Source organism: Neodiprion pinetum, chromosome 3 (assembly GCF_021155775.2).
Source record: "Neodiprion pinetum isolate iyNeoPine1 chromosome 3, iyNeoPine1.2, whole genome shotgun sequence".
NCBI lineage: Eukaryota > Metazoa > Arthropoda > Insecta > Hymenoptera > Diprionidae > Neodiprion > Neodiprion pinetum.
The window spans coordinates 29,369,318-29,380,656 of record NC_060234.1 but is presented as its reverse complement, the minus strand read 5'-3'; the positions used below and the strand labels follow the sequence as shown (position 1 = coordinate 29,380,656).

The following is an 11,339-nucleotide window of genomic DNA, read 5'->3' as shown; positions in this document are numbered from 1 at the left end:
TTTTGATGATGCTACAGGAGATGCCATCTATTGTGACTATATGGCGAGACACTATTCTCAAAGATCGCAAAGCTTTCTAGCCATCTGTATTATTTGTGAGCGACCTCTCATGCTCTTTTCTGCTCTTTTCGGTGACTCCTTCATGTAACCCGGGCATCGTTATCCTGCGGAGATAGCAAATTGTTAAATCTATCTGCACATGTATAATAATGGCAACTATATTACGATCATCAAAGTACTTCCGCAACTTTGCTGAACTTACGACAAAGCTTAGTTTCTCTCACGTGAAATATAATGCCTGTGTTACTCTTCTTTCTCAAAGGCACTGCATTGCACCTTCAACATTAGTCAAGTAAGTAAAGTTAATTTCAATATATTTTAATGCAATTACAGTCATGTTACACAGATAGCAATAAACCCGTTTCATTATTCACTCAAAAGGTCTCTGGCTACCCAAGTGGCTGTCAAACAAGTGGAAGGTGACTCTGCTCTTGAATTGTCCCTGCGAAGAGCTGAAGCTGATGTCAGGAAGTACGGACAGATACGTGGGACCAAATTGGATCAAATCTTTAAAATATTTCAATCTTCGAGTAAGTTGTTTTTTACTTTCACTGTTTATTCAATTGAGACAATATCTTGTATGTGTGTATGCAGTATTAAATAACTGTTTATTGGTTCATAAACTTATCAAATTCATTCCGCAGTCTTGGGGTTTATCTGCATATTTGTACCTAGATATTGAATTGTAATTCTAGGTTTTATCTTAAATTCCTATCATTGACAAATTTCCAAATCTTGATATATGTTAATGTCGTATTATATTTCATTTTCATCAAATAAATTAGCTCAACATGTGCAGTGAGAATTGATAGTTTTGTTTTAAATGATATTTTTCATGTATTTACATTGTTTAGGATTTAAATTTAATTTACTTTGAATTTATGTTTTGGCTAATACCCACTCACTGTTATTGCAGATAGAATTCATACCTAATGTTTACATGAATTTTGCAGAATCTGTTAGTAGTACCCAAGCCCTTATGCTCTTACGATGTTGCGGAAACTTGGTGGCTAGTGAATTACCAGAACACAAATCTGAAATTGCTAATCGAATATGGGAAAGCTTGAAAAATTCAGGTATGTTCTTTAAGGTGCAGTATGGTATACATGGGGTCGAAAATCATAGAAAGTGTAGAAATTAATATTGAATTTTTCAGAAGGGTTCAAATTGTGAAAATGGCTTTGAATATTATTTCTCTTGCATATTATTTTAGATCTAACACCACAAGTTGAAAAGTATGTATACATATTATTTTATCTGAACGAGTTTGAAATTTAACACTTAAATGTAATACGTATATACAGAAAAGCAATTTAGTTAATGTAACCAGAATAAGACTAAAATTTGCTACTTAAGTAATATTTCTTTTTTTTCTTCCGATGAATCACATAATATCTAAGTGGTATTTGATTTTCATGTCTCATGGGTGGCTCATGTTTATACTAATGTTTTTTAATCGAAAGATTCAATTTAATTTTTTCCACAATAAGTATTTATAAATCACATGTTACATGTTGAATAGTTATGAATATGGTTATAGTATTACCTACCTAATAATAAGCAAATTAGGTTTTTTTTCTATATTGTGATATTATAAATATACATGGAAGAATAAATTTTAAGGGACTGAATTGGAAGTATCTCACTTTAATGCCCTGCTGCGTGTATACATTGAAAACGAGTATGCATTTTCACCTGCTGAAGTTTTGGCTGAAATGGATAAAGCAGGCATCGAACCTAATAAGCTTACGTACCAAAGATTAATTACTCGTTATTGTCAGCAAGGGGATATCGAAGGAGCAAGTACAATATTAGAGTTTATGAAAGAAAAAAATTTGTCCGTAAATGAGAACATATTCACTGCGTTAATCAGGGGGCATTCTGAAGCAGGGTATGTATTTTAGCATCATTTATATTTTAATTATTGCTTGGTAATCTTGGAGTCTTGTATGTAAAGTACCACTTACTTAACTTTGTCCCATTCCTTTACTAAAAATGTTTTACAGTATAAAATATTTCTACATTTCCCATACCATTTTACAGCGATATGACAAGTGCAGCTGAAATTTTATCAATAATGAGGACCGCTGGCTCGGAACCTTCAGCCGATACATACAAAGAACTTCTTTGCGGCTATGCAAAACATGGCGATATGGAATCTATCACCCGTACGATTTCAGAGTGCCGGTCAAACAATATAGATCTGTTAGACGCAGATTTTCTGGATGTCATTAATTCCTTAGCCTGCGGTGGACATACTCAACATGTTGAGGCAGTGAGTTTTTGGATACATTGTTTAAATAAAAATTAGGTGAAGTGACAAATTGATCTTACCGCTCAAACATTTGTGAAATAGCAATTCATTATGATTATTAGTAACGAAATTATATTCATGTGAACAATTTGTCTTTCTGGAAAAATCTTTGCTGTAACGATTCTGGATACTTTGGATGTATAAATCTAAGACATAAACTGACGTACAAGTTTGTTGTTCTGCATTCGTAATCCTGGCTGTTTGGTGTAAAGCAAGCTTGACAGGGTCAGCTTTACAACTAAGTTTGTTTTAACACAAATCACCAATACAATTCAATACAAATAACTGTTTGCTCGTCTTGTACTAGGATTTGTACATAAACTTAGTTTTTTCTAAGAATATAAGTTTCTTGCTTGATGCAATAATTTCCAATTGTAATGATCTGGAAATATCTTGCAGATACTTTCTATAATGCCTAAGGAAGTTGGCTACCTCCACGATGCTTTGAATCATATTTTGAAATTAGTTCATTCTGGGCAAGCAGAAGCTGCTATGCAGGTGTTACGATCTATACCAAACATTGACAAAGGCCAAGTTGGTAGTCCACTGCTAAAAAATCTTGTTAAAGCTGACTTGGTGAGTGATATTATTATTTTAATGCAAAATTCTTATTTGTTTCTAACAGTCAAGGTCTGGAAACTGCAAAACTCCATCATAATTTATCGTGCAGTTATTTAGAACAAAAAGTTTATTCATTAGATACATATTGAGGACTGGGAGAGGTTGTGCGAACTAGAAGGGTGTAACTAGCGATTTTTTGATTGAAGACTACTTTGGTTAACAAGATGACGTAACAGCTATTTTAACATTGGAGCTCCATAAGATGAAGATTCAAACGCAACTTCTATCTTTATAATTTCACTTCGGCAGAGAAGTGTGTAACATATTTTAATTTTGCGAATTACATCTTTCTGGAAGCAAGTGTCTACGATTTTTAGTATTTGTATCATCTTTAGGCAGAAGGGCCTATCGTCATTTTTCAAATAATTTCACTTACGCTGTTATAGCAGCACCAGGCCAAATAGCATTGTGGTTTACGCACTCCTGGCAGATTGCATTTGGATTTTTGTCTTATGGAGCTCTAATGTTAAAAATTGCTCTTTCGCCCTTATGGCAGGATATCTAGTTTTTTGGGGGTTACGCCATTCTGGTCCCTAGCCCATGATATGCATGTATACTACGAACTTCGCTGAAATTTGATTGAAGCATCTCTTATAATAAGCAGAGTATGAGAAGTTGCTCCAAGCTGCGCAGACATGTACCCAGCAAGAGCTTTTCAATCTAGTACTGCCCAAAACGTTCTTCGAACTTTTTACTCAGAGAGAAAACTAAATAAAATATATTTTTCAAAAACTAAGAGAAGTGTTACCCTTAAGCAGACTTAGTATAAGATTATCTCTATGTGGTACATTATTATTACTTAAGTTGCTTCAAGATATATACCATACTTTCTATGTATTTTGTAATTTATACATTTTAGCCTGCTGTACAACTCATCGATATGTGCAATGAAATTGCAAACAAGGGTATTAATTCTCGAGCTCTCTACATAGGTTTGGAATCTAAACTATTACAAGGAGATGTTGAGGGGAGCTTAGCATTTCTAAATACATTACGCGATTCCGGTGAAGAAATAAGGCCACATTACTTTTGGCCATTGTTTATTGCACTGAAGTTTTCACATAAAGGTATAACAATATACAGAATCTTTTATCGTCAAACTGTCTTGATTAGACTTTTTGAGTCCGATATGAGCTAAGTTATTTAGTATGATTAAACATTGCTCTCTAAAGTAACTATAAAAAAACCTGGAAAAATCTTCCTCAATTTTCATTGGCCAGATATTCTCGACCTTGTGGAAACCATACAACAGGAGTTTTCATTGGTCATCACACCAGATACCTTACGGGATTATATTATACCTTGTATGAATGGTACACCCGACGAAATTTTTAGCGAATTAATTCCGACTGGCGCAGCATCAGGGACTATCGCATATGCAATTGTCTACCATTTGATCATCGTTATGAGGCTGAAAGAAGTAGCTGATTTCTGTATGAATATATCTATTTGCCTATTTTCCTTTACATAAGTAAACCATGGTTTAAATTTGGTATTTAAATAATTACTTTCATATATATTGCATCAATATTGTATGTACAGGGCGACCCAGGACTATCACCCGGCAGGCTACCAACGTGTTTCTTTTAAAAATGTGCGACTGATACTTTTTTTACTTTTGATTGCAAATTTATCGTTTGCCAACTACAGCCGTTTCAAATTGACCAATGCGGTAGCATCTAATGGCTCAGAACAGCTGCCAAGCATATGATAGTCAAATGACGATTGACCAGCCCTGTTGTAAGCCATCAGATGCTACTGGATTCGCGAAATTCAAACAGTTGTAACTCGTAAAGGACAAATTTCCTGTGCGAAGTAAAATCTTTTCAGTCGCATATTTTCGCGAGTAATACGTTGGAGACCTATGTGTTGATAGTCCTGGATTCATCTGTATATCTAGCAGTTCTTAGCTTCGTGTAATCATTTCATAGCATAAAAAATCCATTGCAAGATCAATGTGCAATTAATGCATGTCAGATGGGAGTAGAACTATTATTTTAAACCTAAGTTAAGTTATTTTACATGTTCCAGGTACAAAGCACGAATTTTCTTATAATGTACAGTCACTTTGTAGACCACTTGTGAAAGCTTTAAAAGAAACAGGAGACACTGAGTCATTTGTTACAATACTTGGTAACATGTGTGAACGCACAATGAAAACAATGGAGGACGATGATAAAAAAAAGATGGTTTGCAATGACGTAATCGAGCTTTATCTTTCTGAGATCGCATTGTTAATAAAAAAGGATAAATCTAACTTACAAGCTCAAGTACGTACAAACTAAATTTGAAACTTCTCCGAATATTCACAGGTTTCCAAGACTATTATTTAATTTACAAACCAAACAAAAAATGTGACATAAATTTTACCTATCTGACTAGATTTACAGCGAGCTTTCGAAAGCAGGTTTGGATATTGGTAATACTAGTGCATTCCCTCTTTCCCAAAGATTAGCTTCACAAACGCTACCAAAAATGAATAGTTTCATGTCACGAGACAAATCCGGAAATTGGAACATTCGTTCGGTAAGTACTATAAATTCCTGTGCAAGCTGCATAAATCTTTCGATTTTTTTCTGTTTCACTAAATCAAAGCACAAAAACCTCACATTTATTTCGAATATGACAATAATGGAAATACAACAAAATATGTTCATATTATACTTGTCTTCTTGACTCACTATGAAAATGCTTGTCCCATTATTCGATGATATGAGACATGCAATTATATCACAATCAACACCACACATCACTGGAAGACGGTGTTTTTCTCACTTGCATTTATGTTTTACAGGAAATTCAGAGTCTGGAGCAAGAAATATACACATCTTCGAAGAATGCTGAAGCAAGTTCTTCCAAAAAAAAGCGTCTACTATTTTTATACAGTCGCAGCGGAGATATAGCAAATCTTGAGAAATTGGTGGAGGTAAAAACATCAATTATCTAATTGCAAATAGTGTGGTTTCATATGTGTCACCTGATCATACGATGCGTTTTCTGTTTTGTAAATTCAGCTTAGTGTAGAAATCGTCAAACCTTAATCACTTTAGAATTATTTTGGTACATTTACAGGAATTAAAAGAAGATGGTATTCAGTTTACTGAAAGTATGTACAAGACACTGGTGAATGCTTACTGCAATGTAGAAATGCTGGATAAAGCTGAACAGTATATCTCAGCTCTTAACGCTTCATATCCAACATATGTCCTGGATGCAAATACGACCATAAAGTACATCAGTCTTCTTGTGAAAGCAAATCGTATCAATGGTAAGATCGGTTATAAAATAGTTCCTCTTCTGAAAATGTGAATTAACGAAGGTTCTTACTAACTTGAAACATCTCTTCCACGTTCAATATGTGAAACAATAATATTGTAAATCAACTGTCGCTTAGTATCTTTGTATTTAAGTTAAATCTCTTTCCTAAACTTTCTGTCGCAGACGCAGTACAGTATGTGAAGAACATGCCAAATATTGATGCCAAAAAAGATAGTGGGCCAAAAAAAATTTGGTGGAAAATACTGAAGAGTGTAGCAGAATTGGGGAATGTTGAAGCTGTTAATGCAATATTTAATACCCTTGTACAAAAAGAGTATATAGGACTCACTGCTCCATATCTGGGAATGCTAATCAAGGTGCACGTTTGCAGGTAATTAATGGCCGTTACCTATGAATGATTTGACAATTGATCGCCAAAAATGTCTGTATGAAATCGCAACAACTCCTAACGTTTTTACCATATTCTACAATATTATTCAACAAATTTGCAGTACTGCTCCAAAGATTTTCTCAATCAGCAGTGAAATGTCAAAGTATTTGCTATCCTTACGGTTTTTACAGAGATGATCTGAAGGAAGCTTTAAAAATGTTTGAAAAAATATGTGAAACATACCGAGTTACTCCTTATAAGTCTGAATTAGCTAAAAAATTCATATTAGCTGAGGATGCGACTTCTTTGCAACGAATGACTGATCTCAGTACACAAATTCATGGTGAACCTAATTCTCTGTATGATCTTGCTCTGAACTTTATAGAATGTGATTGTCTCCGTCAAGCAAAAAGGATTTTGGAGGTATTGCTTTATCAAAAATTTTCATGCAATTTCAGTTAAAAGTTGACGTGTATAAATGTCAATGGGAATCATATAATAAAGCTTATTACTAGTTTTATAATTCCAGATTCCCGCCTTGTTTCCAAACATTCGAAAACTAAAACTTCACTCTGAAAGATGCAGAGAATATGGAGCGACAAGTTCTCTAGAAAAACTTATTTCGGTACTAAAAGACATACCACACTTAAAAGCAGTACCGGAATTTTATGATGACTTGATATGCTGTTACAGTTAGTATTGTTAACATTATGATATAAATGTCTTAAATTCTGACTAACCACCTTTTATATCTCAAACTTAATAGGCTAAATTGACGTTGGTGTATATGTGTGTGTGTGTGTGTGTATATATATATATATATATATATATATATTTGATTGCCTAATAGACAATGAAAATGCCTGGGAAGAAGCCTTCAAATTTTGGCAAGAAATGATAGAACAAGAAATTGAACCCTCTGATAGATTTCTTGCTATTCTGGCTGATCTTTTGAAGAGAAACAATCAACCTGTTCCATTTGAAGTACCGGTGTTACAAAATTTCGAAAAATTTCCCACAACGCAAAACGCAAAACGACAGTCTGTAAATAGCATCAGTGATGAAAGTACACATTCTAATTCAGAAATGAATACAACGTAAGAATGAATAGAAAAATTTATAAGAATTTAATTTCTGGAACACTTTTCATACTTTAGTTTGTTTAGGACCAATGATCGACCAAAGAGGATGACAGGTGTCAAAGAAAGTTCTGAATTGATACAGTCATTGCTAGACCAAGGAAAGCTAGATGAAGCTGTTGAGATAACCTATGGTATGATAGAAGGAAATAAATATCCTCTTTCTAGAGTTTTCCATCGTTTGATGAAGGCTATGATTGAAACTGGAAATGAACATTTGCTGAAACAAATTGAGGAAAAGATGTCCAGAGTATGTAATATTTATTAATTTATTTATTTTTTTAAAATTTATTCTTCTGTATTTATTGTTATAAAATCGGTTATGTTCATTCATTGCATACCTATGTAGCAAGAATGATGTTTAACTCGTTTGCTTCGTAAACAGAGTATGAAGGTGAGGGTGAGATTTCAAAACAATTTATGCAGAGCATACGCAGAATTAGGGAAATTGGACAAACTTTTGGATTCGTTGGAGGCAAGTGCAGAAACAATTGTTCAAAGTGCTGGTGAGCGGTCTTCACACAGATATCCACAAGTCCTGGCAAAATATGTACTAAAGGATAATCCTCAACTGCTGGAAAGATGTAAGTTATCATTTCCATCTACCCATTTCAATCCAAGGAGTAAAAACATCACCTCCAAGAGTCTTGTGATTCCAGAGTATAACATTTATTGAGAATAGAAATTGGCTTCGTGTAACACCACACATTCCTACATCACCACTCAGAGGTGGTTGTATATTGTCAAAATATCAACGCCTGCTGGCATATTTCTTACATGAACATTTTGTTCCGAAATAATTGTAAAAATATTCGAAAACTTATTGCGCTGTGTAAAACAGTTTGCTGACGTAAGATTTTGCAACTATTTTTTTGGATTATATAAGGAAAATAATTATTCCAGATATAAACCTTACTGGAAAATACGCGGCACATGGATTTGTTGACCCAGTAGAAATGTTGTGGATGGAATTGTTTACAAATGGAAAACCGGAAGCACATATAATATGGTCTCAGTATTTATCTGACAAGCCAGATTTACCGTTCACTTTAGTTGCTAAAAATATCGAGGCCATGAAAAATTCGACAATTCTTGAAAAGATAGTAAAGATATCAGATAAAAATCCTCATATCAGTCAGAATATAAAGGGATTGATGTATGCTTCATTAATTTCGGCATATTGTACGTATACTTCATGAAGCAGCATGCAATATCAATTACTTACATGACAACAGGTATTTGAAATACTATCATCATTACAGGTAGAGAACATAAATATCAGGAATCTATAGCTGTGTTGCAAAAAGCAATGGAAACGATACCTCTAGAATTCATAGAACCAACTGTACTAAATAATTTAGACTCTCATGTAAAAGCTCAAGGCTTGAACCTTCCAGCTGGTGTATCTGAAAGTATTGCTGAGGTAAGTATTTTGGGTTAAGAATTATGGCTGGATGTTTAACACAGATCTACAAGACATACCTATGCTGATCGATGAGAAATTTATTCGTAGGCAGTAAAAAAAACAGCTGAGAAACAACCGACGACATGATTTGAACAAAACTGTAAACCAACGAGCTTGAGGAAGCTTTAATTAGTCTAATTCACAAGTTCAAGTGATGTTGTAGTATTGCGAGTAATTGTTTATAGTTTTTCATTCTCTGATACACCAATCCAATACCAAGATATTGACACCAAATTGGAGTTATTAGAAATTGTGCATCATAATTACTATCGTTTCAAGTAATAGAGGTTTCAGGGAATTGAATCAGTGTATCGTACTATGAAAAATATCAAGAATTTTCCATAATTTTATTCTTTCCTGCAAAGTTATCACATTTGCAGAATAATAAAGTCAAAAGGCAACCCATCACGTATTCAGGCATTTGCCAATGACTGTGTGCATTTTATCAAATCATCACACTGGGTTCAAATGTAATTCCTAGTAAAGTACCTATGTAGATAATTATTATACTTATGTGAAAATCTGATAATAAAATTCCACAAATCATACGCTACTGGTTACTTTGCGTTGTAGACCATAAGAAGGATGACTGGAAGCATATCAAATTTGGTTAAAATTTGTATTCATCTTTAGTACAGGTAAGGATTATATACAATTGAATTTGGTAGAACATGCTTTTAAGTTATAGTTATATGAAAGATCATTTTGTTAAAAAAAAAAAAGAAAAAAAAAAACCAATTTCAATCATTTACAAAAGTAAAAAAATGTCACTCATTTTGCCTAATATTTACAAGAACTCTTCACACCAATCACAAAGGCACTGGTAGCAATCTTGAGACTGTTTTGTATTTGCGCTGCATGTATCTTTCATCCATTCTTGAAACAACTCTTTATCCTTCTTCAGAACCAAATATTGCCCAAGAACAACATAAGCCTGTGCGAAATTTCATACAAATTAGAAGTTGAAAATTTGTTACTACGATGTATAAAGTGATGTCTTCTTCAGTAACAATTTCGAGGCTATATGTATGGTAAATGTAACCACGTGTAGTTAACCAAATACGTGACAATCACGGATTACAATTGTTGCACAAACCTTATCAAAACCAGCCGCCTCCAATCTTTTGCCTAAAACTTCACCGACACCAGCAAGTTCAGTCACCGGCTTTTCTCCCATTGGTTCAGCTACGAAGTTTCTGTGCTTTTGCGATGTGCTGGACATGTTGCTAGCTGTGCTTTAACATAATAATTTCAATCAACAGGTGGCTAGTATTGTAACATGTAACCAATATTTTCACAACTGGGATTCACAAATTTTGTAGTTAAGATAAACATGTCGATTCACTTCGTGAATAATTTCAGAAGTCTATAATCAAGACTACTTTGTAAAAATACGAAATCCTCAGAATCATTCAGAGACCAACAGAAACTGATCAAGAAGTGTCGCACGGGCGCAATGCGGTGTTTCAACTACGATTCAAAGAGTAATAATATCAAAATATCAGGTTTAATATTGTTGCGGGAAATACTATATGATATTAATTTACATACATCCTGAGCGTGTAGTGTGATTTATATGTAGCTATTCAGCACTGGAACGTTTGATTAAAAATTTTCTAGGTCCGCTTTCTTCGGCTAAACTGAGCCAAACTTTGTCAATCACTGATAAATAGGTTCTTCTTCAAATTTGATTATTTTTTGTTCTTTTTTCTCAACTGATTAGTATTGATACACCAACAAAATTACTGACCCGCATTAATCAACCTTCAACTACAAAGTTACTTAGCCAAGCTGAGCCCAAGCCACCACCCTGACCATAAGCCACGCCGCTGCTGTGGTCTGCGTTACCAACCCTCTGGTGGCCATAGGTCGTACCCAATGTGAAAATGGACCGTACTTTGAATTTACAACCGTATACAAAGATTTCACGGAGTACATTTTTGTGTTTTATATTTTATGGTCGTAAAATGACCAAGATTTTGTTCATTTTGTTCCTTTTCTCAAGGACCAGACAGGATTTAACCAAATTATTGACATTGTTACGTTCAAGAATATTTCAAACTAACGATAAAGATTGTGAATTTTTCAATT

The 11,339-nt window shown here is 34.0% G+C and overlaps 2 protein-coding genes across 5 annotated transcripts; one reads left to right on the top strand and one right to left on the bottom strand.

Annotated features, from left to right (window-relative positions):
• The first annotated feature begins 99 nt into the window (after positions 1–99).
• On the top strand, positions 100–9,796 carry bsf (bicoid stability factor). Of its 3 annotated transcripts, XM_046615922.2 has the most exons (21): positions 106–352; positions 442–590; positions 1,014–1,136; positions 1,684–1,951; positions 2,104–2,335; positions 2,774–2,950; positions 3,855–4,062; positions 4,216–4,428; positions 5,027–5,265; positions 5,378–5,521; positions 5,790–5,921; positions 6,068–6,263; positions 6,437–6,644; positions 6,836–7,067; positions 7,174–7,336; positions 7,495–7,741; positions 7,811–8,033; positions 8,169–8,367; positions 8,687–8,965; positions 9,046–9,206; positions 9,297–9,796. In XM_046615922.2, the coding sequence occupies exons 1-21, from the start codon at positions 210–212 to the stop codon at positions 9,333–9,335; spliced, it is 3,975 nt and encodes a 1,324-aa protein (XP_046471878.1). In that variant the 5' UTR covers positions 106–209; the 3' UTR covers positions 9,336–9,796. The 3 variants fall into 3 exon arrangements, with proteins under 3 accessions (XP_046471880.1, XP_046471878.1, XP_046471879.1); XM_046615923.2 differs by lacking the exons at positions 106–352; positions 1,684–1,951 and having other exon boundaries at positions 451–590; XM_046615924.2 differs by lacking the exons at positions 8,687–8,965; positions 9,046–9,206; positions 9,297–9,796 and having other exon boundaries at positions 100–352; positions 8,133–8,268.
• Positions 9,449–11,118, bottom strand: baf (barrier to autointegration factor). Of its 2 annotated transcripts, none has more exons than XM_046615953.2 (3): positions 10,800–11,118; positions 10,345–10,483; positions 9,449–10,182 (listed from the first exon to the last, which is right to left on the bottom strand). In XM_046615953.2, exons 2-3 carry the CDS (start codon positions 10,468–10,470, stop codon positions 10,036–10,038), a joined length of 273 nt encoding a protein of 90 aa, XP_046471909.1. In that variant the 5' UTR covers positions 10,471–10,483; positions 10,800–11,118; the 3' UTR covers positions 9,449–10,035. The 2 variants fall into 2 exon arrangements, with proteins under 2 accessions (XP_046471909.1, XP_046471908.1); XM_046615952.2 differs by having other exon boundaries at positions 10,345–10,478; positions 10,800–11,108.
• Between the last annotated feature and the right edge of the window lie 221 nt (positions 11,119–11,339).

What these genes read in the sequence shown, in the direction of transcription:
- baf (XM_046615953.2), bottom strand. Translation starts at nt 10,470, where the DNA reads ATGTCCAGCACATCGCAAAAGCACAGAAACTTCGTAGCTGAACCAATG. An exon ending in AGGCGGCTGGTTTTGATAAG is followed by an intron (nt 10,183 to 10,344) that starts GTTTGTGCAACA and finishes AATTTCGCACAG; the next exon opens with GCTTATGTTGTTCTTGGGCA.
- bsf (XM_046615922.2), top strand. Translation starts at nt 210, where the DNA reads ATGGCAACTATATTACGATCATCAAAGTACTTCCGCAACTTTGCTGAA. An exon ending in ACTGAAGTTTTCACATAAAG is followed by an intron (nt 4,063 to 4,215) that starts GTATAACAATAT and finishes TTCATTGGCCAG; the next exon opens with ATATTCTCGACCTTGTGGAA. An exon ending in AAGCAAAAAGGATTTTGGAG is followed by an intron (nt 7,068 to 7,173) that starts GTATTGCTTTAT and finishes TTATAATTCCAG; the next exon opens with ATTCCCGCCTTGTTTCCAAA.